The sequence below is a fragment of the Scyliorhinus canicula genome, chromosome 5 (genome assembly GCF_902713615.1).
Source record: "Scyliorhinus canicula chromosome 5, sScyCan1.1, whole genome shotgun sequence".
NCBI lineage: Eukaryota > Metazoa > Chordata > Chondrichthyes > Carcharhiniformes > Scyliorhinidae > Scyliorhinus > Scyliorhinus canicula.
The window spans coordinates 14,235,114-14,261,754 of record NC_052150.1 but is presented as its reverse complement, the minus strand read 5'-3'; the positions used below and the strand labels follow the sequence as shown (position 1 = coordinate 14,261,754).

The following is a 26,641-nucleotide window of genomic DNA, read 5'->3' as shown; positions in this document are numbered from 1 at the left end:
AAAACACAAATTAGATTTAACCCAATGCGATGGTCAAAATTTAGTTTAAGGTTACAGGATCGAGTTCAAAGTGTAAAACAGCAGCAACAAACCACAGAATCCCTAGAGTGCAGAAGGAGGCCATTTGACCCATCGAATCTGCACTGACCCTCTGAAAGAGCACTCTATCAGGCCCACTCACCTGGGTATCCTGTGAAGGCAGCACTGTTAACCACTGTGCTACAGTGCACCATGCCTATATGTAGCAAGAATGTTAAAGGTATCAAAGATGAATTGAGAAAAAAACATTTCCCTTGGACTTAACTATTTTGCTGGTTCATCGCTCCATTACACATAAAAAGGGAGCAGGTCAGGTGGGGGGCGGGGATATCTGGATAATGGGAATTGGCAGATCTCCCATTCGTAATGTAAGTTTCTAGCTTGTGACGGTCAAATCCTCAGTGAGCGCACCGCTGCTTTTTTTCTGTTTTAGTTTCAAACTCCCCAATCTTGGATCGGATGCCCGAGGTTGGCTGGGTTCCTGGCTCAGGAAACGAATATCGGAGAGGCGCGGAATGTGAATTCTGCCAGGTTCTGGATATCCGGACAACATATAATCACCTCCCATTGGATCAAGAATCCAGAGTCCACGGAGATGTGTAGACATGAAGTACAACACTCAACTGCATTCAGCTGGTCCACATAAATCCTGGACACTTTGACTCTCTTAATTCCCACGGAGATTTGAGTGTGAATAATCGAGGTTCTATCTTCCTTTAAAAGATACTAACTTTCTAGAATTTTAAACATCTGCAACTCAGTGTCACTTCATTTTGCATTGTTTAATTACATACATTTGTTTACGCCAACATTGCAGCTCCCAAGAATAAAGAGTGACGACAATGCCCTGTGGCCCTCAAAGAGGATAAATTATTATTCTTGGGGGGGGGGGGGGGGGGTTAAAAAAAACAGACCAGCATTTAAAACATGGTGGTTTCATTCTGGTTACTCTAACTGATGCCAGTTACTTCCAGGAGTCGGCTGCACGGCACAAGGCCCTCGGGTTAAAAAAAAGTCCAAATCATTTGCCAGCGGAGCGATAAACTCGATTGTGTTGGCGAAACCGTTAAAGGCGCTTCATCGTGGCCATGAGCTCCTCCAGACTTTCTTCTGTCTCCTGCACCGTTTTTCCAGTGGTATCCGTGTCGGCCTCCTGGTTACAGGACAGACAACAAGCAAGAATGAATGTGAAGTGTGGTCAGACACCATCAATAAAGATAATTATCATATTTCTTAATAGCTGGCTATACCTACGGTAAAGGAGTGAAGTCTGAAAGCAGCCATCCAAACCAACCTTACAAGCCTGAAGTGGGGCAGGACAGCACACAAATAGAACAGAGCTTGAATATTTTGGGAAAGAAAGACGTGTTGCTGAAGTTTTTAATCTTGCACTCATCAGGGTAAATGCAAGAATGTAAAATTTCAAACAATCACAATTCATACTTCTGCAGGAGATGGATTGGCGGGTTGATACTGGCTGAGGCACTGCCATGGGGAAAGCAAAGGTGAACAACAGGCATCCTATGCTTCCAGGCTTGAACGTATGCCTTTTGTTTGCAGAGAACGGGTCCCTGCGTATGAATGGATGTCACTTCTAGGTGAGTGTAAATGAGTCATGTTAGCTCAACTTATCATTGTAAATTGGTTAGCGTACTCAGGTTTGTTCAACAAGTGCTGCCCAATTGTGGAATCACATCTCACAGAAGATGTTAGATTTTGCAAACGTGGGCTGGTGGAGTACGGTCTAGACTCTGCCTCGCATAAACAACCTACTAGGGAATACAAACAAGGTCTTGTATGAAGAACCATTTACATTTCAGAACTATTCAAATCAATATTCTTTCAACATTATTCCATAGACTTCTGAGGAAATATAAATTTAGAGTACCCAATTCATTTTTTCCAATTAAGGGGCAATTTAGCGTGACCAATCCACCTACCCTGCACATCTTTGGATTGTGGGGGTGAAGCCCACGCAGACACAGGGAATAATGGTACTTCTTAATAAAAATCTAATGTCACCATTTCGAGTGTGACGATTTCAAGTTGTGTTATTATAATGTTCACATTTGGACGTACTTTATCAGGTAGAGTGTAAGCGACGGTGATTCCCTCCGGGAGGTCAGGCATGGGGCCGGTAGCAGCTTTCAATTCTTCCTCGGATATCTCGGACACCAACTCGATCCCTGCCCCGAATGAAGGAGCAATGAAAATGAAATGAAAATCGCTTATTGTCACAAGTAGGCTTCAAATGAAGTTACTGTGAAAAGCAATCACATCACATAATTCCCGGCATCAGCCAACGTGATTCACAAAATGAGAAGCAAAGTTTTATCATCCATTAGCCTCCAGCTAATTAAAAAAAATAAATGAACTGAAGTCCTCGAGCAGGAGCTTGGAGCTGAAATTAGGTAGCCGCAGTTAAGCGTTGAAATGGTTTGCGCCGGTCCCTTTTGCACCTCCCCATGGAATGTTCCACTATGTTCTGTTGAGATATTCATTCAATGGGCTGATAGCTGGCAAATCCTTGTACCGCTTCCCCACTATTCCCCAAAAGGAAAAGCGTGTGAAGGTACGCCAAGGAGGGGGGGGGGGGAGAAATGGATTCTAGCCCTGGGCGGCAGATCCGATTGCCAGCGCGAATAGGATCTAGTGGATTACACCAAGGCACAAAAGGTTTAATATTGCCGTGTAATAAAACACCAAGAAAGATGCTTTGGTGTGCGTGCACCTTGTGGAAATTAAATTTTACCGACAGACTGCAATGGGGAAGTGAGAAATTACGGCGGGAGAGTACAGCCGACAAACGGCAAGGCAGAAGGGAGGGGGGGGGGGCGGACCCTGGGACTGTCGGGAGAGCAGAGGAAGAATTGTGCAGGAAGAGAGAGGGAGAATCAGATGTGACAGGAAAGAGATGGAGAAGAAACACAGAAAATAGGAACAAGAGGAGGCCATTCGGCCCTTTTGAGCCTGTACCGCCATTCATTACGATCGTGGCTGATCATCCAATTCAATAGCCTGGTCCCCCCCTTACCCCCATATCTTTGCGTTCCCTTTGCCCCCCAACAGCTACATCTGCTTCTTGAAAACATACAATGTTTTTGCTCGAAGAAGAATTTGGGATGGGGGCGAGGGAGTGGTTGGGTTGCTTGTGGGGACTATTGTGCTGTCTTCCTTGTGGAAACTTCTCCACAGAAGCCTGGCTAAGATAGCAGCTAAGATAGCCAGGCCCACTCCTTATCGACTTATACAGATTTATCCAGCGACCCACACCATAATATTAAACAATGGTGTAGGTTATCCATAGAATCATAGAATACCTACACAGTGCAGAAGGAGGCCATTCGACCCATCAAGTCTGCGGGGACCCTCTGAAAGAGCACCCTACCTAGGCCCACTCCCCCATCCTATCCCCGTAACCTCACCTAACCTGCAAGTCTTTGGACCGTGGGAGGAAACCGGAGCACCCGGAGGAAACCCACGCAGACTCCGCACAGACAGTGATCCAGCAGGGAATTGAACCTGGCGCTGTGAGGCTGCAGTGCTAACCACTGTACCAGCGTGCCGCCACTCAAGAGTTGGGAGAAATTTAAGGAAGATTTTTGAAAATTAATTTTGAATACCCAATTTAGCGTGGCCAATCCACCTACCCTGCACATCTGTTTGGGTTGCGGGGGTGGAACCCACACAGACACGGGGAGAATGTGCAAACTCCACACGGACAGCGACTCGAGGCCGGGATCGAACCCAGATGCTCGGTGCCGTGAGGCAGCCGTGCTAACCTTTACGCCGCCCTGAAATTTAAAGATGATGATTGTCGGGGGGGAAAAAAAGATAGATTTGATGACAGGCTTTTAAAGGTGGTTGAGATCAATGCAAGTTGAAGGAGCGGAAGGAGGAAATCCTGAGACTGCAAACCCAGAACGACCGTCACGAGAGAGAGAGAGAGAGAGAAAGAGGGTGTATGTACGTCTGGACATACAGCCGGAGTCAGTTGCTGAGGTAGGGTAGGGAGAGACACTGGACGATTCTGCAAACAAAGCTGAGATTTTGTATTTAATACCTTGGGAATAGGGAGTCAGTATTCATCAGCAGGGGCTAACCTATCAGCCAAGGATTGGCATCAAGCCGTGGGGTACTGAATGAGTTGAGGTTTGTATGAGGAAGGCGTGGGAGGCATTGCAGCACAGAAAGACGAGATGCACTGAATCATTCCGTTACTCTCCAGTCTTAGTAAAGCTATAACACCCTCCTCCCCTGTGGCCTCCATCATCAGTTATTTTAATCGGTGTGCCTTCCGCACCGTATATTTTAACAACCCAAGAGGGGAGATAAGCCACCACGTTCAACACTTCATCTCTTCAGCTGGGAGGAGTTCATTCATTAATTTTCATTATCGCCACCTTCCCAATCGCCCCTCCTCAAGAAGCACCTGGGACCCTCAGCGACTTGAACCATTTAAGAGTAAAATTAAATATTTACGACGATAAAACCAGCCACACACTCAATCAGGTCTTACCCCAGTCATTGTTTTCATGGACGATCTCTTCAGTCTCTTCCACTAATTGTTGCTTTGGTCGTGTTACTTCTTTTTGCTGTTAGAGAGACGGCACGTTGTTTATTCTTCTTCCACAAAGTATTATTTATGCAGTAGATACTTTCTGGCCAAAGGTTGAAGCGATGGAAAAGGGATAAAAATAACCATTTCTTTTCCCCTCCGGTACTCGGACTCAATTCCGGATGAGTTCTGGGATTGGTGGGGTGACAGTCTTCGCTCTCGTTGACTGGAAGGTTTCCAATGTGAAATATGTTGGGGTGCCCTCACTGTTTTCCAGTGGGCACAACTGACCCCCACCAAGCTGGCAACCTTACTTAAAAAGGCTGGTGTGGGAAATGGTAAAAATGCCACATTGGTGTGACAGTCTGTGGGGGTAAGGGAAGGGTGTTCCCCTGTGGTGGGGGGGGGCGGAGCTACTTGGTTGAAAGCAGAGCAAGGGGGACTTTATCCTGTGTCAAAGTCGTCATTAGAGAAACCGATGGCAAAGTTGGCACGCCATTTCCCAAAACCCCATCTGGGAAGAGAAGCCTCCTCTCCGACCACCAGCTTCCCACAACCTCGGTCAGACCAAAATGGCATTTTTACCATTTCCGACAATGGCCTTTCTCAACTCACTGGTAACGTGTTGTGTCCACTGGGGATTGCAGTGAGGCCACCCCAACACGGGGTCATCAACAGGGGCTGGTTTAGCACAGTGGGCTAAACAGCTGGCTTGCAATGCAGAATAAGACCAGCAGCGCGGGTTCAATTCCCGTACCAGCCTCCCCGAACAGGCGCCGGAATGTGGCGACTAGGGGCTTTTCACAGTAACTTCATTGAAGCCTACTCGTGACAATAAGCAATTATTACACATTTAATATGTAATATTAAAGTGCAGGAGGCCATTCGGCCCATTTCGTTCATCCCTGTCAATGTGTGCTTGACTGCACCAACCCTTCAGAAGAACACTCTGCCCAGACCCAGTCCCCCACCCTATCCCCCATAACCTTGTAACGTAACCTGCACATCCCTGGACACTAAAGGGGCAATTTAGCATGGCCAATTTAGTGCGAACCTCTGTGCCATCCCCCGCCAAGAGGAAACTGTCTGTTCAACGAGCAGTTCCTCACCTTTGAGTGCAGTAAAGTGCACATTGACAGGAATGAATAAAAGAGCTAGCTTCCAAGCTCTTTAATTAATTAAAAATTAAAAAACAATTTAGAGTACCCAATTATTTTTTTCCAATTAAGGGGCACTTTATCATGGCCAATCCACCTAACCTGCACATCTTTGTGTTGTGGGGGCAAAACCCATGCAAACACGGGGAGAATGTGCAAACTCCACATGGACAGTGAGGGATCCAGAACCTGGGACCTCGGCGGCGTGAGGCAGCAGTGCTATCCACTGAGCCACCGTGCTGCCCAATCTTCTTGGTATAAACTGCAGTCCTGTCAGGGAAGGAAGAATTGAAAGACAGTCGTCAATTGCCAACTTTCAAGAGCCTTCCAATGAGGCAATCACGAGCTGGTAAACTTTCCGCTTCTTGGGCCACATGATGTGGGCAGCACGGTAGCAGTGTGGATAGCACAATCACTTCACAGCTCCAGGGTCCCAGGTTCGATTCCGGCTTGGGTCACTGTCTGTGCGGAGTCTGCACATCCTCCCCGTGTGTGCGTGGGTTTCCTCCGGGTGCTCCGGTTTCCTCCCACAGTCCAAAGATGTGCAGGTTAGGTGGATTGGCCATGATAAATTGCCCTTAGTGTCCAAAATTGCCCTTAGTGTTGGGTGGGGTTACTGGGTTATGGGGATAGGGTGGAGGTGTTGATCTTGGGTAGGGTGCTCTTTCCAGGAGCCGGTGCAGACTCGATGGGCCAAATGGCCTCCTTCTGCACTGTAAATTCTATGATCTATGTGCAAGGGCCAGGAAAAATAAATGACAATAAACAGCAGAAGGGACGTGTGTGTGGGGAGCCGGAACAGCATGACAAAACTGTCAGTGCGGTGCACCCGTAGGACTGACTATCGCGATAAACGGAAGGAGCACCTTGTATTCGTCCTGTCGGAATCTGCAGCTCCGATCATCACAACTGGGATTTGGTTTCATGGTCATTGTTGGAAAGAAGTCCTGCATGGCGTTGTAGCCAAGGTAATAACTCACAGAGCCAAAGCCTAAAAGATACCTGGAAAAGCAAAACAAAAACATTGAATCACCCACTTGATAGCCAGGCATGTAGCCATCTTGGATTTGATCTTCAGATAGTTCAAGTCACGTTTGTTGACTGGGACGAACATGCCTTAAGAAAATTCGGGCAGCCATTCACGTGGGAGGTGCACCATTTGGGACGCCACAGCAGACACGTCGCAAACATACACAGTCTCCACCCCATTTCCTACATGTGCTTATTTATTTATTTAATATTTACCTACTTACTTCAGGACATTTTGTACCAGAAGTCCTGCTACGATTCCCATGGTGGTGGGGAGGCTGGCGGCACACACCCCTTCACGCTTCAGTGTCTTTTCGTCAACATTTGCGGCGACCACGAGTGGGGGGGCGCACTGCAACAGGAACACACAACACGGAATCTTTTCAAGGCGTAACCTGGGTTTGGTGAATAGATGTTTAAACCGACTGAAAATCTGCCTAGTGGTCATTTGAATAAATGGCATTCCCAGCACCTAAACAACTGCAATCGATCAGCCGCATAGCGCGAGGCCGCAATCCCGTTATTCCATTAAGGTTCATAGAGGACAGGGAGCCGGGAATCCCTATGGCCTCAGGAGGCACGGGTGGAGGTTTCCACAGAGGTGATGGGAACTTCGGGAAGAATCTCTTTACAGCACCTCATCTGTAACTCCCCAAATTGTAGTTCCCTGCTCATTCCCCCCATGCCTGGGCACCTTCCTGAGGAATCATCTGGAAACTCTGCCTATTTGATCCCGTTGAAACCTCATTGGGGGTCAAAACATCGGACAGTTGGTGAGAAACCTGATCAAGTCTGAGAAAGGCTTCAGCATCTCGAAGCGGGGATCCATTCTCCTGGAAACATTCTCATCGGACTGCGTAGGGCTTTTCTCTTCTTGGACCTTCCTGGGGTTGGGGACACCTCCTCCCCAACGCGGCACAAGGGGTTAGCACTGCTGCCTCACAGCGCCGGGGACCCGATTTCAATTCCAGCCTTGGGTGGAGCGTGCGGAGTCTGCACGAGCTCCCCGTGTCTGCGTGGGTTTCCTCTGGGTGCTCCACTTTACACCCTTGGCCCAAAGATGTGCAGGTTAGGTGGGGTTATGGGGTAACGCGGCAGTGGGCCTAGGTAAGGTGGTCTTTCAGATGGTCGGCGCAGACTCAATGGGCCGAATGGCCTCCTTCTGCACTGTAGGAATTTTATAGGAAATCCCTTCCCGCATGGGAACACCCCTATCTCTGCCCCCCCCCCCCCCCCCCCCCAACCACAGGACCACCACCCCTGCCCCTGCACCCCCGCCACGGGATCACCCCTACCCCTGCACCCCGCCATGGGAACACCACTACCCCCGCCATGGGATCACCCCTACACCCTCGCCACAGGAACACCCCTACCCCTGCACCCCCGCCATGGGAACACCCCTACCCCTGCACCCCCGCCATGGGAACACCCCTACCCCCCCGCCACGGGAACACCCCTACCCCTACCCCCCCGCCACGGGAACACCCCTACCCCTGCACCCCCGCCCCCGCCATGGGAACACCCCTACCCCCCCGCCACGGGAACACCCCTACCCCTGCACCCCGCCATGGGAACACCACTACCCCCGCCATGGGATCACCCCTACACCCTCGCCACAGGAACACCCCTACCCCTGCACCCCCACCCCCGCCATGGGAACACCCCTACCCCTGCACCCCCGCCATGGGAACACCCCTACCCCCCCGCCACGGGAACACCCCTACCCCTACCCCCCCGCCACGGGAACACCCCTACCCCTACCCCCCCCGCCACGGGAACACCCCTACCCCTGCACCCCCGCCCCCGCCATGGGAACACCCCTACCCCTGCACCCCCGCCCCCGCCATGGGAACACCCCTACCCCTGCACCCCCGCCATGGGAACACCCCTACCCCTGCACCCCCGCCATGGGATCACCCCTACCCCTGCACCCCCGCCATGGGATCACCCCTACCCCTGCACCCCCGCCATGGGATCACCCCTACCCCTGCACCCCCGCCATGGGATCACCCCTACCCCTGCACCCCCGCCATGGGAACACCCCTACCCCTGCACCCCCGCCATGGGATCACCCCTACCCCTGCCCCCCCGCCATGGGATCACCCCTACCCCTGCACCCCCGCCATGGGAACACCCCTACCCCTGCACCCCCGCCATGGGATCACCCCTACCCCTGCACCCCCGCCATGGGATCACCCCTACCCCTGCACCCCCGCCATGGGAACACCCCTACCCCTGCACCCCCGCCATGGGAACACCCCTACCCCTGCACCCCCGCCATGGGAACACCCCTACCCCTGCACCCCCGCCATGGGAACACCCCTACCCCTGCCCCCCCGCCATGGGATCACCCCTACCCCTGCCCCCCCGCCATGGGAACACCCCTACCCCTGCCCCCCCGCCATGGGAACACCCCTACCCCTGCACCCCCGCCATGGGATCACCCCTACCCCTGCACCCTCGCCATGGGATGACCACTAGCCCTACACCCCCGCCATGGGAACAACCCTACCCCTGCACCCCCGCCACGGGAACACCCCTACCCCTGCACCCCCGCCATGGGATCATCCCTACCCCTACCCCCCCGCCATGGGAACACCCCTACCCCTGCACCCCCGCCATGGGATCACCCCTACCCCTGTACCCCCGCCATGGGAACACCCCTACCCCTGCACCCTCGCCATGGGATGACCACTAGCCCTACACCCCCGCCATGGGAACACCCCTACCCCTGTACCCCCGCCATGGGAACACCCCTACCCCTGCACCCCCGCCATGGGAACACCCCTACCCCTGCACCCCCGCCCCCGCCATGGGAACACCCCTACCCCTGTCCTCCCACCACAGAAACAGCCCTACAATGGGAACACCCTCAGAGGACTGGTGGCCAATTGGGGTAGGTGCTGCTGGACTGACAATCAGCCAGTCCCTACTGCACAGAAAACATGATGGGAACTGTGGTCAATGGTAGCAGGACGGGGTTTCTGCACTGCTACATTCAGCCTGGCAGAATGGCTCCCATCCCAGTTCCTGGCCACCCTCAAATGTTTCAAAAACGTGATGTATCAACTACACAAAGACATTTACCCAACTCCTAGCAGAAAGGAATCCTGGTATACAAACAAGCCTGTTCTCTTCAGCTGTATATATATATATATATATATATATATATATATAGCAAAGAGACAGAATCATAGATTGTGGCCATTCAGCCTATCGTGTCCATACTGACCCTCTGCAAGAGGAAGTCAACTAGTGCCATTTCCCCACCTCTTCCCCTGTACTTCCTGCAATATTTCCCCCTTCAGATAAATGATCTGATTTTCTTTCGAAAGAGGCAATTGGACCTGCTTCCCCCGCAGTGCGTTCCAGTCCCTAACCACTCGCTGCATTGAGAGATCTTTCCACCCCACCCTTCCCAGTCACCCCAAATTACTGTCCCTTATTTCTCAGCCTGTTCGGTCAATGGGAACTGTTTCTCCCCATCTACTCCAACCGGGCTCCTCACGATTTAACGGCACCGTAAAGAAATATATTGTTGACATTCAGAGTTTCCGTAAAAACCATCAAGTCTCACTGAGTGCGATACATGTGGCAGCACACGGAGACTCTCTGAACTTGAACAAATGGGTTCAAAACTTCCAGGAAGAAAGGGGTTAACATTCATGTCTCGCACTGTGTCCGCCTTAAGAGGTACCAAACAGGTATCCCTCAACCATGATTCAGGTATCTTTGCAAAGCAATTATAAAAAAAAAAAAATCTTCGCTGAACTAACCCTAAATACAACTTGGTGATGCCAAGAACCCATTTTGCTCGGTGAAGATTTATTTGCAAAACTGAAGCTAGAAGCACAATCAACAGCAATGGGCATACCGCAAAGCAGGCAGTTTCGCCTGGAATGAGAAGCTGGATATGCCCCGAGACTGCATTTTCACTGACCCCAGACTCCATCCACACCGTAGCAAGCTCATTGCAAGCCTGGAATCAAGAAAATAAAACTTCAAAAAAGGTGCACAACAGGGAGGAGAGAAACATACATCTTTGCCAAAAAAAAAAAAAAGAACCCCTCAATTTTAAATCACGGACGACTGAAAAACACACGTTAAGCTCACCAGTTACTGTGAGGGCGACTGCAGGTTAAACACTCACTGTATTTATTGCCATCCGGGCTTCAAAGTTGTCGACGCAGCTCAGTATTAGATCCACAGGTTTTCCTTCCTCCAATCCGCCTTTCCTAATTAAAATAAAATCACAAGTCATCGTTTTATATGCGAAAAATACCTCAATAAAATTGTTTATTAAAAAAAAATCCAATCACAGAGACGAGTTAAAGGCTTCAGTGGAGAGCTGTCTGCGAAGGGGCACAGCTACAAAGGGGGCCTTCACTAAAGGGGAGGGACAGTGGGGAATTCTGTAGGAATCCAGGAAACGTGTTTAAGTTGAAGAAAACAAATTTATCCAGGTACAAATCTTGCCCCACTCGACACCCTGAAACGTGTGAATCTTCAGCGAGGTCAATCGCAGGAGCGAAGCTCTCCCCGAAAGGAATTATTGCTGGCGGTTAATTCAGCAGCAGCTTCAGCAGTGGGCTTTCACGCTTGGCCACTGGCGGAGGTTTGGGGAGGGAGGGTTATTGCGGTTCCTGAGCTAAACAGCCGCTCGGCAAAATCAGTCACATTATCCGAGGGCGGGCCATTAACTCACCTGCTCGCAGTGCTTCTTGGAAAAAGTTAGTTTATGGGTTGTGGGCGGCATTGGCAAGGCCAGCATTCATCGCCCGTCCCTAATTGCCCCCCCCCCCCCCCCCGAGGTGGTGAGCGGGAGCCACCTCCTTGAACCGTCGCAATCCATCTGGCGTAGGTACACCCCCAGTGCTGCTGGGGAGGGAGTTCCAGGATGTTGAACCTCCCCCCCCCCCCCCCCCCCCCACCCCCCCCCCCCCCCCCCCCACCCCCCCCAAAGCGACACTGAAGGAACCTCTTCCTGAAGAGGCGGCAGCCGCCACTCAGTTTGCAGCAGGTCGTCCCTCCAGGTCAGAAGGCTGTGGATTCAGGCTCAACCCTTCAGCACAACAATCTGGGCTGACATTACTGAGGGGGTGCTGCACTGCCAGAGGTGCTGCACTGCCAGAGGTGCTGCACTGCCAGAGGTGCTGCACTGCCAGAGGTGCTGCACTGCCAGAGGTGCTGCACTGCCAGAGGTGCTGCACTGCCAGAGGTGCTGCACTGCCAGAGGTGCTGCACTGCCAGAGGTGCTGCACTGCCAGAGGTGCTGCACTGCCAGAGGTGCTGCACTGCCAGAGGTGCTGCACTGCCAGAGGTGCTGTCTTTCGGGCGAGATATTAAATCGAAGCCATACCCGCCCTCTCAGGTAGGTGTCAAATCTTCCTTGGTACTATTCTGAAGCAGAGTAATGGGTTATCCTTGGTGTCCTGGCCAATATTTATCCCTCAATCAACATCACAGATCATAATTTGTTTACCGTGTGTGGGAGTTTGCTGCGTGCAAGTTGGCTGGCTCGTTTCCTACATTTCACTAATGACTACACTTCAAAAAGCTTCTCACTGCCTGTAGAGCATATGGTGATATGCATCACTGTAAATACACAAGGGGTTAATGTAAATGCACTACAACTAAGTAACCACTAGAGGGAGCACCAGAGATGTCAAGACATGCAGAAATACAGCCAATGGGTCATTACAACAGGACACAACCAATGAGTAATCAGGACACCCAGAGGTGGCATTACCACAAGGGGGCACTTCACAACCCATATAAAAGGACAGGGCACACATGCTCTGCCTCTTTCCACAGACAGACATCTAGAGAGTACATCAGGGTTGATCAGCAGCATCACACCCAGCACATGGCTTAGAGCAAGCTGGTACAGTTAGACTGAGTTACTACAGCTAGATTAGCAGAGAGTCGAACTCATTTAAGAACTGCATTACTAGTTCAATAAACAAGTTGAACTCATTTCATAGTCTGGAGCTTCCTTTGTCAAAGCATACATCAAGGAAGCAGCTTACGCTACACGAAGCAGCGTAACACAATAGAGTAGTTGGGAAATCCAGAGGTTGTGAAAGACACTATATACATCCAAGTATTTAAGTTTATTGTGGAGTCCACGTGGTTTATATTGCAGACCAATTATGTAGCAACTACAAGAAGGGAACACGTGCTGTGATGATGTTTACACACGCCGTCATGGTGTTTAAACAGCGCATGAGCAGTAGGTCCCAAGTCCGTTTAGCAGCCCTCAGTCCTTTTAACGACCCCATTTCCTTCATTCATTTATTCCTAAATGTTGTCAGTCTCCACTTCAGTCACTAACACCGTGAGAAAGAGCACCCTACTGGCTCGCAAACCCTCCGTGCAAAACCGTTCCTCCAAAGCTGACACTCAAACAGAAAGACACCTTTGTCCTCCCCCACCTTGCCTTTAGCAATGTTTGAGGAGTGTTGTGTGCCGGTCAGCACCGGCCTACACATGTGGGCAGGGCTGCTTGGCACAAAGGCAGAAAACAATCTCGACATCTGGTGACAATGAGGAAGGGCATCTTTTAAAGGTGCTAATTGGAACCTTCAGAAGCAGTATTGTTACCAAGTATCAATAGAACGGTCATGTGTGGCACTGATTGGATCTGGTAATAGGATCATAGAATGCCTACATCACCGGAGGCCATTCAGGCCACTGAATCTATACTAGCTCTCAGAGCAATCCAGCTCGTACCGCTGTGCCGCCCTTTCCCCTGGGTGTGCATGTTTATTTTCACGGTTAAGTACCTATCTAATTGTCTTTCAGGACCAGTGATTAAATCTGCCTCCGTAGCCCCTCTTTCAGGCAGCACATTCAAGACCATTCCAACTCTCTGTCTGACCAAGGAAATTTGCGGATTCTTCCCCGGGATATTCCTGACGTTCAGGGCCATGAACCTGCCACCCACCCTCAAAATCCGTCTGGCCTGCTCGTGACTCCAGTTTCTAATCCCTGGAATAAATACATTTGCTGGGGTTTGGGGAAGGGCAGCAAAAAGTGAGAAAAATTGAATAGGCTGTTCAAAGGGCCAGCACGGGTACAATGGGCTGAATGGCCTCATTTCCTGTTGCAAGGACCCAGGAGAGCAGCATATTCAAGTGGCACCGGGGAAAACGAGGACCGCGCCTCCGGATGTCGCATCCTAAATCCAACCTGATCCGATCCATGAAATGCTGAAAGTTGTCCATGGTTGTGATGTTGAGGTTGTGAATTTCAAAATGAACGTCGGGATTAATATTCCTGCAAAAGCAAGGGACAGGGCGATTACATTCAGCTCCCAATGGGCTGCGCAACGAGCTCAGTTAGCAACATCGACAGCGACATTACAGGTCGAGAATCCAAAACCCTCGGGCCAACTGCATTTCGGATCATATTGTTTCCCCGGATGTGGAATGCAAACGCAGAAAATAGGAGCAGGAGGAGTAATGTTTGTGGTACATTACAATCGCCTAGGCTGGCTACAGTCCAAAGTAAAAAAAAAATGGCGAGTAAATTAAGACGAGTCACTAAATAATAAAGACAGGGTACCTGTAATAAGTTTCTGTTTGACATGTTCATCACAAAAAAACGCGGTAAACAGTGCCGACAAACTACTAGACTCCCCGCACTAAACACTGATGAGGTTAAAAATAAAAAGTGGGGTTGTTTGGATGTTTTCACATAAAGGAGACTCGACCTGTATTGCAGACATTCTGCCCAAAGCTCAAGGGGCGACTCACTTGCACTCGAAAGAATCCAGTGGCTCTTCATACAGAGTTTCGGGTCAAATGGTTAAAAACAGAAAGTTGAGCTGGCTCAGGGTTTAATGAGGTTTTCACAGTTCTGCTGCTTAGACAGCGAGTCTATAGGTCTCGAGACCATTCAGGCCCAACCTGGTCAATGTTCCCCCACGGGCCTTGTCCCACCAATCTTCATCCAGCATCCTCCTAAATGCCTCTGTGCCATTTACCTCAAATCGTCGTGGCGGCGAGTTGCACGTTCTCTCCGCTCTCTGACTAAAAAAGGCCCTCCAGAATTTCCGACTGGATTTAGTTAGTGCCTATTTTATATTGATGACCCCCAACTGTGATCTCCCATCCACGAAAATATTTGCGTCTTACCCTACCAAACTATTCCATCATCCTAAGACCTCGATCAGATCATCCCCTGTAAGTTCATAAGATACAGGAGCAGAATTAGGCCATTCGGCCCATTGAGTCTGCTCCATCATTCGATCATGGCTGTTCTCATCCTGACCTCCTGCCCGCTCTCCATAACCCTTCAACCCATTACCAATTTAAAAATCGGTCTAACTCCTCCTTAAATTACCCACTGCCCCAGCATCCACCGCACTCTGGGGTAGTGAATTCCACAGAGTCACAACCCTTTAGGAGAAGTAGTTTCTCCTCAACTCGGTTTTAAATTTGCTCTCTCTTATCCTGAGACTATGACCTCTCGTTCCACAAGAAGCAGCATCCGCTCCATGTCTACTATACATGCAAATTTCCTCAAACTTGTGGACCTGCCGTCACAACTCAGCACACACCTGGGCAAAATTTGGCTGGATGCCCGTTTTGCTCCAATAATAATAATAATAATAATAATAATAAAAACAGAAACTTCTGGCAATACTCCAGAGGCCAGATAACATCGGTGGAGAGAGACCGAGTTAACGTCTTGGGTCAATGACAACCATTATCCTGCGACCCTTATCGCTCGGTTCGGTTCCACGTCACCATCTATTAACCTCACAAAGGCTTTCCCATTGTGGCACTAATAGAGATACAAGATGCGATTTTCCACCTCTTTCCGCAGACAATGGCATAACTTCACGGGAGGGGAGGGGGGGGGGGGGGGGGGGGGGGAGGAGACTGTCGCGGTGTTAATTGCGATTAGCTTTACCTCAGTGTTTGTTCAGCTGCTTCCACTTTACTAAGGCCAGCTTGGTGAGGCTGGAAGAAGAGTCTGTTCATGTTGGCTAGTTCCACCTTGTCATAGTCAAACAGCAAGAGCTGAAAGTTAGAAAGGAAGATGATCACATTCCGATTAACTGGCTAATTTGACCAACAAGTCAATTTTGATTTCAACCCATTAGACCCGGCGAAGGGGGGGTACAGCAATGATACCTCTCAAAACTGAAGAGTGAGCATGCCATTAGAGTAGTTTTACATAAGCTACTTTATTAAGGATTGAGATGAATTATAGGAAGACGACCGAGTAATCACTATTAACCATTAAACATGTATTTTTAGGACATAGCAGTAATAAGTAATCAACAGTGAAACAATCCAGGGTGCTGGTTCTGTTGTTCTGTTTCTCACAAACAATCAGCACAGGCTGCTGGGATTGTACACGGCTGTCAGGATGAGCATCCTGACATCAATCATGGGTTGCTTGCGATTCTATTGGGTGAAGTTTGAACATTGCTTGCGATTCTATTGGGTGAAGTTTGAACATAGCAACTTCAGGGATTGGATCGCGCCCAATGGGGAAGGGCTATTGATTTTTGAAAGTTGTATATGTGCTGAGTTTGTGTCTTTGTTCTGTAGAAGGACCTTGGCAGCTATCCAGGTCTCATCTCTCATGTACATGAATGCAAGCTTGTAGAAAATAAAACCGTCTTCAGATTGTTGATGTGTCTGCTGCTCTTTGTACTGAGTTGAGCCACAGGAGAAAAGCCCACGTGGAAGCCGACTCAATACACAGGCCTTGAAACCGCTCCTACACCCGGCTCCTCAGAATCAGTTTGCGCGAAGCAACATTCCCGTTGGTCAACCAGTACCTCAGACTCTGACTATATCAATAATTCAATCCTAGGACGTGTGTGTCACCAGCATTTATTGTCCGTCCCTAATTGTTGCCCTTGCGAGAGGCAACCACATTGCTGTGGGTCTGGACTCGTATCGAGGCCAGACCGCGTAAGGATGGCAGATTTCCTTCGCTAAAGGGCATTCGGGAACCAGGTGGGTTTTTACAACAATCGATTTATGGTCGTCATTACCAAGTCCAGCGTTATAATTCCAGATTTATCAATTGAATTTAATTTCCACTAGCTGCCACTTCCTCCCAGAGGATTAGCCTGGGTCTCTGGGTAACGAGTCCAGTGACATTACCACCATGCCGTAAATCCCCCCCCCCCCACTGCCCCTCCCTCTCTGACACCCTCCACTGCTCTTCCCTCCCACCCACCCTCACTCCCTCCCTCTCTGACCCTCCTCTCAGGCACCCCTGGCCCCTCACTGAGGAGGGATGACACAAATTACAGTTGTGAATCAAGATGAGCAAATAATGGGCAGCACGGTGGCGCAGTGGTTAGCACTGCTGCCTCACAGCGCCAAGGTCCCAGGTTTGATTCCGGCTCTGGGTCACTGTCCATGTGGAGTTTGCACATTCTCCCCATGCTTGCGTGGGTTTCGTCCCCACAACCCAAAGATGTGCAGGTTAGGTATATTGGCTATGCTAAATTGCCCCTTAATTGGAAAAAATTAATTGGGTAATCTAAATTTTAAAAGAAAAAAAAAGTAGCAAATAACCCCAAATAAACTAGCATTAGGAGGACCATGGGTACTGTATAATTCATGGGTGATACAGAGTGAGTCTCAGCACCTTGAATAGGGTTGTCATAACGTATTGGGTTTATATAAAACATATTCAAAGCAGGTCAGTACACCTGGAGTTTTGTGAACATTTCTAGGCACCACACTTTAGGAAGGATTCATTATTCATGGAGGTAGTAGAGTTTAGATTTACCACAATCATATCTGGTCTCTTAATAGTTCAATTATTAACTTACGTATCTACACACAAGGATTTTGTCCCTCAAGCTTGCAACACTGTTTGATAAGTTCAAGGCAGACCCGATTGTGGCCTCAACTCCACTGCTGTGTCCACCCCCGATAACCATCAGCTGCCTTCTCTCCCTCGCTCTCTCTCTCTCTCTCCCCCCACCCACTCTTGACCCCCCCTGACTGCCTCTCGCTTGCCCCCTCTCTGGTTTCCCCCCTTGACTGCCCCTCACTCCTTCCTTCTCCAATCCTCCTCACTGTCCTTTGCTCCCTCCCTCTCTGGTACCTTCCCCCTTCACTGCTCCTTCCTCCCTCCCTGATCACCCACTTCACTGCCCCTCTCGCCCTCCGATACTCTTTCACTGCCCTTTCTTCTGACCCCTTCACTGTCCCCCTTCCTCCCTCTGCCCCACCTCCACTGCCCCTCCCTCCCGCTGACTCCTCCACCCCGCCCCACCTCCACTGCCCCTCCCTCCCGCTGACTCCCCCCCTCCCGCTGACTCCCCCCCCCCACTGACTCTCCCCCCCCCCACTGCCCCTCCCTCTCTGACACCCTCCACTGCTCTTCCCTCCCACCCACCCTCACTCCCTCCCTCTCTCTCTGACCCTCCTCTCTGACACCCCTGGCCCCTCACTGAGGAGGGATGACACAAATTACAGTTGTGATCCCTGGAATTTAAAAGGTTGTAGTTGGTTGAAGTTTCCAAATTATTAAGGGGATTAGAAAGGGTTGATAGAGAGAGAAACAATTTTCACTTGTTGAAGAATTTAAGAATAAGAACCAGAACTCTCAGGAATAAAATTAGAAAATATTCTTTCTCACAATGGATAGTCGAAATTTAGAAGTCCCTTCCACAATTAACAATGAATGCTCAATTTAATTGTCAATATTAAATCAGACATTGATAGTACTTTGCCGAGCAATGGTAATAAGGGATATATATGGCATAAAGGTGGGCATATGGAGGTCAGCCACAGAGTAGTCATAAACTCATTGAATGGAAGAACAAACTCGAGGGGCTGAACGGCCTCCTCCCTTTTCTTAGGTCTAAAAGTGCAACATCTTCCTACGTAATTCAGTGCTAAAGGACGTCTTATGCTGCGCCGCTTTACAAGATACGTGCTCTGAACAATTTCTTCCAAAAACGCTTTCTACGGTTCAAGAGAAAGACAAGGTGATCTGCTGCCTATGAATGATAGAAACTGGGTTGTGGAGATATTTCAATATCTCGCACCCATACTCCAGCTGGTTCTATGTTGCCAAATCTGTGCTGGATGGTTTTGCCATCCTATAGTTTTATTCGGAGGAAAGTGGAGGGTTTGCATTACCTTACCAATGCCACATCTTGTCAACATTTCCGCTGTCACACTTCCAACCCCACCGACACCCACAACCACCACCGTGAACGTCCGGATTTTCTGTACACGAAATCAGAAGAAGAAACACTCGAGTCGCATTCGTTATGAAAGGTTATCGCACATGAAAAGCAGTCGCCGGTTCTTTACCAACTCAGCTCACCTCATAATCAGCAACGATTCCCATTCGTTTGAGAGCCATCAGGCGGCTAGGTGAAATAGAAACAATTGTGGAACAAGTTAGAAAGGGGTAGAGAGTGCAAACAACGCTTGATCAATTCTCAGCAATTGCACAGGGCTTCAGCGAGATCACAGCCACTTTGGCGAGTGCACTACGCGCAGTTTTGGCCTCCATATTTAAGGAAGGGTGTCCTTGCATCGGAGGTGGTACTGCGAAGGTTCACTAGATTGGTTCCTGGGATGGGGGGGGTGGGGGAGATGCTGTCCTATGATGAGAGGCTGACCAATCTCGGTTTACACTATCTGGAGTTCAGGAGAACAAGAAGTGATGACAGAAACCTACCACACCCCAGAGGGGCTCGAGAGGGGAGAAACGGAGGGGTTCTTTCCTCTGGTGGGGGAAATAGAGAACCCAGGATCACGCGCTCAGAGAGGGGGGTCTATCATTTGGGACTAAAATGGGGAAAAATCTCTTTGCTCAAAAGTTTGTGAAGTTTTTGGAATTCTCTATCCCAGAGTTTGGGGATGCTCTATAAATAAATGCATTTAAGGCTGGGATGGACATATTTCTGGTCTCTGGGGGAATAGAGAGTGGGATAGGGGAAGTGGGTGTGAAAATAGAATTCAGGCGGAAGATCAGCCATGATCACAACGAAAGGAGAAGCCGACTGGAGGGGCTGAATGGTTTACTCCTGCTCCTATTTCTTAAGTTCTTATCAAATGACACATTAGCCGGGCAGCAGCAACTTGGGATGTTCCCAATGTAACTGACCAAAGTTATAATCGGCTATTGCCACAGATCAATTTTCCACTAAAATGACCCTATTTAGAAACAAAGCGAGATTAGTCAGAAAGGAAGTTAAAGGTTTAGCGTTGTAGAATCGTATCGGGAAAGATTACTAAAGCTTTTTATTTTGTGAATTCAAACCAGAGGGTTGAAAGCCTATATTTCTTGTCTATTCCCCATAAGAGAGTGCTTTCAGTGTTGGGTATAAGAAGAGAGAGAAAATAATCAAAGATAGATGAACGCAATGTAACTTTATACTGAAGTAAATCTGCGATAGAATTAGGATGGAGCCACCTTAAGCCAAAGCACTTTAGAATATTAGGGTAGAGAAACTACAAAAGAATAGACCCAACAAAACAGATAGAGGAAGTGTAAAATAGGGATGAAGAGAGAGAAATTAGATTGAATTTATTGCTTGAAGCAGAGGAGACGGTGTAGATTGAGGTGAAGAAATTAGACTTGTTAAAGTGCTTCACAGGTAACCAAGTACTTTTTGAAGAGTGATCCCGGGTCTAATAATAATAGGAGCATAGGAGGAATAGGCCATTCAGCCCCTCAAGCCTGCTCTGCTACTCAATTAGATCATGGCTGATTTTCTACGTCAACACGATGTAGGAAACTCAGCAGCCAATTTGCACATGGAAAACTCTCACAGACAGCATTGCGATAACAACCAGGTAATCTGTTTTTAGTCGTGTTGATTGAAGGATAAATATTCGCCAGGATGGTGGAGGTAAAAGTGTCAGAGAATCTTTTACATCCACCTAAGCAAGCAGTCGGGGCGCCTCTTTTCATCTGAAAATCGGCATCTCTGACAGCGCAGCACTCCCTCAGTACAGCACTGGAGTGCCAGCCTTACTTTTGCACTCAACTCCTGGAGCGGGACTTGATCTCACAACCTTGTGACTGAGTGGCGAGAGTGCCACCAACTGGGCCATGGTGGTCACTCACTAGGAGAATGTGAGAGTGCTCCAATCTGAATTACGTTGACCATTGGGCTCCACTCAACAAATACAGCAGCTCAGGCAGGATTGCGCAAAGTCCATCATACCCGTTAAAACCTCCCCCTCCCCACCAATCTATGAATCTGGGATTATTTAATGATCACAACTGGCTCCTCACTCCTTGGTGCATGAACTTTAAACGTCTCACTCTTGACAAGTTTCCCCATGGTTCCCGCCCCATTTCTGTGACAGTTTTCAGCCCTACAGCCTCCAGTTTACCGTGTTTCTCCCATCCCTATTCCGACAGGTCAGGAGCACCGCTTTCAGCCTAACTTAGATGTGGAGATGCCGGCGTTGGGCTGGGGTGAGCACAGTAAGAAGTCTTACAACACCAGGTAAAAGTCCAACAGGTTTGTTTCAAACACTAGCTTTCGGAGCACTGCTTCACCCGAGGCAGGAGCAGTGCTCCGAAAGCTAGTGTTTGAAACAAACATGTCGGACTTGAGCCTAACTTAGGAAATCCGTGCTCCCAACCCTCAACACGCCTTCCCCCTGCCACTCACTAGCTCGTTCCTTATTTCCAGCCGATCTAAGGGGTGTCTCAAGATATTGCGGGTCATTACAGATCCTGTACCCTATACGATGCAAGTCGCTGTTTAAAATTAAGTGTTCAAACCTTCAGGATTCTCAAAAGAGGCAGAAAGGTACGGACTGAAGCAAGGCTGTGGCGGGCAACTGGAACGATGGGAAAATGGTTCAATCCCACTTTCCCGGACAATGCGCTGAGAATCACAACTGTTTTGACATCAGTCTTCCCACCGGATGACCTACTGCATCCATCAATCATGCCAGGTGCTCGGCATCTTGGGGGGAGTACGGGTGCAAAGAGAGTCCAGTCACTGAGACACCAATAAATCCTCTTAACAACTTGCATTTATATAGCCCCTGACTGTAGTAAAACATCCCAAAACTCCTCACAGGAAAAGGTTGGCACAAAGACAGGAGGACGGATGACTGGAAACTTTGGTCAACGTTTTAAGGAGCATATTAAAAGCAGGATAGTGAGGGGCAGAAACCTTGAGAGGGTATTTCAGAGCTCAGGGCCGAGGTAACTGAAGGCCTGGCAACCAATCGTGCAGCGATTCTAAATGGGTCTGATGCTTACAAACAACTCTGGTGTCTCAGCCCATCATTCTGTGCACAATTACTAACTAGATTTCTCAGTGTGACTCATTCTTTCACGTGTTACTCCATTCTATGGATTTCCTCCTGTTTCAGTGAGTACAGAGGGGGTAATGAGTGAACCGAACTTGGTGACAGTTCGTCACCAGCAGAGTTTACAGAGGGTAGAAGATAGGAGGCCGGTAAACTCATTAAAAAAAAATTGTGAAGCAACCAGAGATCTACTAAACATCGCAGCAAGGGCAAAATGAAGAAGTTGTTGGCTGAAGTGGGGCTGGGAATGGCAAAGCACCACCTGGTTACTGACAGCTCATGGTTAGTTTGCTTCAGAGACACATTACTGCCCACAAATGTCAGGGACATTTCCAGCCGTGGGGTAGGGGGTGGGGGAGAAGAGTGGTATTGCCAGTCAGGGGGGCAGGCCAGGGGCATTGCCAGTCAGGGGGGCAGGCCAGGGGCATTGCCAGTCAGGGGGGCAGGATCATTGCCAGTCAGGGGGGCAGGCCAGGGGCATTGCCAGTCAGGGGGGGCAGGCCAGTGGCATTGGCAGCCGGTGGTGGTGGGGGGGCATTGGCATCCGGGGGGGGGGGGGGGGGGGGGGGAGTAGTGTGTCGCTGCTATCAAACAGGCGGCCGCAGGCCAGCATCACCTGTAAGGGTTGGAATCCACCACCTCTGCGCTCATCTTCTCTATCCTGCGCCGGCATTGCTGCTCCCCCGAGCCGGCTTTTCTGGCCCTCTCCCCCGCCAGCTCGTCCTCCAGCGCTCGGATTTTCGCCTGCAGCTCCGGTACGGTCGCCATCGCCCTGGTCCAGACAACTCCTCCCCGGGGGAAGCGGGCCAGCGCCGGCTGAAGGCCACGTATCACATCAGCAGCGCAGTGCGAATGGAACGTCGTTACATCATGGAACGCGACGTCACAAAGGATCAAACGCCGTGTAACAAACCAAGGCAGGAGGGCGGGCAGTGATTGGATAAAAAAAACATGTAACAATGGGCTGCTTAGTTACTCACGTGTTGCCAACCCTCCAGGATTGGCCTGGAGCTGATCAATTTCCAGGACGGTGCTGTGTGCAACTCCTGCAGAAAAAACATCGCGATGTTTTAAAATATTTCTATTTTGTTTGAACGTTTCTTTGTACCAGATATAAAAACATTGAAACAAAAAGGCTGTTTGACAATCAAACATCCCCTAATGGGATAATGAGACTTGGTTTTCCAATTGGTGTATGAAGGCAATGTGCCGGCCCATCAATAGTTGGGGTGGGCGGGGCAAAGTCATGTATCCAAACCCCAGGAATTTGAGAGAGGCAGACAGCCAAATACACTGTGTGGAGTTGCACATTCTCCCCGTGTTTGCGTGGGTTTCGCCCCCACAACCCAAAGATGTGCGGGATAGGTGGATTGAACAAAGAACAGGACCCTCCCAGCCTGCGCCGATCCAGATCATTTATCTAAACCTGTTGCCTATTTTCCAAGGATCTACTTCTCTCTGTTCCCCGCCCGTTCATATATCTGTCCAGATGCATCTTAAATGATGCTATCGTGCCCGCCTTTACCACCTCCGCTGGCAAGGCGTTCCAGGCACCTACCACCCTCTGCGTAAAAAACTTTCCACGTACATCTCTCCTAAACTTTCCCCCTCTCACCTTGAAATCGTGACCACTTGTAATTAACACCCCCACTCTTGGAAAAAGCTTGTTGCTATCCACCTTTCCATACATCTCATAATTCTGTAGACCTCAATCAGGTCCCCCTTCAACCTCCGTCTTTCCAACGAAAACAATCCTAATCTGCTCAACCTTTCTTCATAGTTAGCACCCTCCATACCAGGCAAAATCCTGGTGAACCTCCTCTGCATCCTCTCTAAAGCATCCACATCCTTCTGGTAATGTGGCGACCAGAACTGCACGCAGTATTCCAATGTGGCCTAACTAAAGTCCTATACAACTGTAACATGACCTGCCGACTCTTGTACTCAATACCCCGTCCGATGAAGGCAAGCATGCTGTATGCCTTCTTGACCACTCTATCGACCTGCGTTGTCATCTTCAGGGTACAATGGACCTGAACTCCCAGATCTCTCTGTACATCAATTTTCCCCAGGACTCTTCCATTGACCATATAGTCTGCTCTTGAATTAGATCTTCCAAAATGCATCACCTCGCATTTGCCTGGATTGAACTCCATCTGCCATTTCTCTGCCACGATTGGCCACGCTAAATTGCCCCTTAATTGGAAAAAATGAATTGGGTACTCTAAATTTATTTTAAAAATAATCAAAGAGGAAATATAGCATAATTGCCAGCACCCTCAGAAGCATATAGGCCAGTTTACATATGGGAGGCAAGTCCACAATTCACATCAATGATGCTAGGCTGCATCAAAGTCCTAGAGCCAAGGCAGTGCAGAAACTTTCATAACGGCAGTTTAAAATCTTCACTGGACCAGGAAAATACATTTCCCAGACTTTATTATCAGCCCTAGATTGTATGGTAACTATAAACCTGGATTTGACTTGAAGATTTATTTAATTTGAATGTTGTTTGGGGAAAGGGGAAGTCTTCAGCAGTTTCGCAATCGTAGATATATTTTTTAACAAGGTGAATGTTCTACATAAGCTAGTGATTCATTTACTTAATTGTCTTAGGGTAGTGTAGTCCTGTTTGTGTGTATTTGGCATTTCTTTAATTGAATAAATGGTCATTAATAATTGTTATACAGCAACTGAGCTGCGTCTTCTCACTGATGTTCCATGTAACCCCTCCCACCATTCCAAACACAACCTATACACCCCCATGAACTGGTGTTTCAAGTTGGAATACCCTCACAGATATCTTGAGCGTCGGGGTGGTGCGTGCCTTGGAGAGGAACCTCTAGGTGGTGGGGTTCCCAGTTATCTGTTGCCCTTGTCCTTCAAAATGGTAGTGGTCATGGGTTTGGAAGGTGCTGCCGAAGGAACCTTGGTGAGTTCCTGCAGTGCTCCTTGTAGATGGTACAAACGGATGCTGCCACTGTTCACCGGTGGTGGAGGGAGTGAATGTTTGTGGAAGGGGGAGCAATAAACCGGCTGCTTTGTCCTGGATGGTGTTGAGCTTCTTTTGTGTTGTTGGAGCTGCACTCATCCAGGCAAGTGGAGTATTTCATTCCCACTCCTGATTGTGCCTTGTAAATGGTGGACATTTTTTTTGTTTGGGTGGGTGGGTGGGTGGGGGGGCAGGCAGAGTTTGAAGGTGAGTTACTGCCATATGATTCACAGCCTATGACCTGCTCTTGTAGCCACATCATTTATGGCTGTTCCAACTCGCCAACACATTTAAGGTAATGAACCAGCCCGGAACGCTATATAAATGCAGCTTGTTGTTACATTGCATCATGCGCAAATAGATCTCCCGAAGATAACTACAAATCCCAAAACACAACAGGTCAGAAATACACAGTATTCTGGTGAGCACTTGTAGAAATTTGCTCTGACCACCTAGATACATATTTTTTTTTACAGGTTCTGTGCATTGTTGAAGCAGAACTTTCACGAGGACCCTTTTAGGACCGAACTTGTTGCATTTCCCGAGAAAAGAAACCGTCCAGTCTGCAAGTCTGAACTCAATCTATAGATGTGAAAAGCTTCCTTCACATTCTGCCTTACGGGTTCCCTCTAGTGGGGCTGTTTTGAGTAGGCGAGTCTGGTTTCTGATAACTGTGTGTGTGTCTCCCAGCGCCATGGCTGACAGTACTCCAGTCCGGGGCAATCATAACTTTGATGAAGAGGCAATGGAGAGATTTTTATCCTCGCGGATCGCAGGCTTTCCACAAGACCCGCGGGAGGCCTTCACCGTGAGACAGTACAGGTAACAGCAGACTCTCTAAACTCCGGGTCACTGACAAGCAACTGGCTACTTTGGAGCGGAATATTTAATTTGCAATGAACGAGAACGCGGAATCCAAGAATGATTTGTTTCTGGGAATCATTGGGGCTTTCCCCAGCTGCCTCAGACAAACCGCAAAGCACCAAAATGCCATTTGGCATCATAAAGTGTTCACATTCCTGCGAACACTTTGGGTCTTTAACTGCCTCTAAGTTAACTCCTTCCAAATGCAGCCTGCAAGTGCTAATTATTTTTAAAGTCGGAGGCGCAATATTTCAGTTTAATAGCATCTTAATGTGATTGGTTTCCGATTTGCTCTGGTGTATAGCTCCAGGAAAGCTTCAATTTTGAGTTTGTTGTTGGGGAAGCAAACGTGAACATTGCCACTCAGGAAGATACTGTGGCGACTTGATCATGTGACATCTGATCACATGACACACGCAAGTCTTTCCGTGTTAACACGGGGACCAGAACTGTTCACATGACTCCAAGGGTGGCCTAAGAAAGTTCAATATTAGTTTATCCTCATAGAATCCCTACAGGGCAGAAGGAGGCCCATTGAGTCTGCACCGGCCCTTGGAAAGAGCACCCTATACCCGTAACTCAGTAACCCCATCTAACCTTTTGGACACTAAGTGCAATTTAGCACGGCCAATCCACCTAACCTGCACATCTTTGGACTGTAGGAGGAAACCGGAGCAACTGGAGGAAACCCACGCAGGCACAGAGAGAAAGTGCAAGC

General features: G+C 49.1%; 2 protein-coding genes across 5 annotated transcripts in view; one reads left to right on the top strand and one right to left on the bottom strand.

Annotated features, from left to right (window-relative positions):
• Positions 1-802: 802 nt before the first annotated feature.
• On the bottom strand, positions 803-22,962 carry uba5 (ubiquitin-like modifier activating enzyme 5). 4 transcript variants are annotated; one of them, XM_038796612.1, is made up of 12 exons: positions 22,684-22,961; positions 19,105-19,150; positions 18,915-19,004; positions 15,703-15,812; positions 13,975-14,061; positions 10,934-11,018; positions 10,560-10,762; positions 7,008-7,178; positions 6,621-6,756; positions 4,559-4,634; positions 2,119-2,225; positions 803-1,192 (listed from the first exon to the last, which is right to left on the bottom strand). In XM_038796612.1, exons 1-12 carry the CDS (start codon positions 22,833-22,835, stop codon positions 1,106-1,108), a joined length of 1,350 nt encoding a protein of 449 aa, XP_038652540.1. In that variant the 5' UTR covers positions 22,836-22,961; the 3' UTR covers positions 803-1,105. The 4 variants fall into 4 exon arrangements, with proteins under 4 accessions (XP_038652540.1, XP_038652542.1, XP_038652541.1 ...); XM_038796614.1 differs by having other exon boundaries at positions 7,008-7,135; positions 10,658-10,762; positions 22,684-22,957; XM_038796613.1 differs by lacking the exon at positions 18,915-19,004 and having other exon boundaries at positions 22,684-22,962.
• Positions 22,963-25,611: 2,649 nt separating this feature from the next.
• Positions 25,612-26,641, top strand: part of LOC119965783 (acyl-CoA dehydrogenase family member 11-like) — a 122,972-nt gene continuing 121,942 nt past the window's right edge. The window contains 1 exon segment of the mRNA XM_038796606.1: positions 25,612-25,881. Within this exon segment, the coding sequence (XP_038652534.1) occupies positions 25,754-25,881 (128 nt within the window). The 5' untranslated portion in view covers positions 25,612-25,753.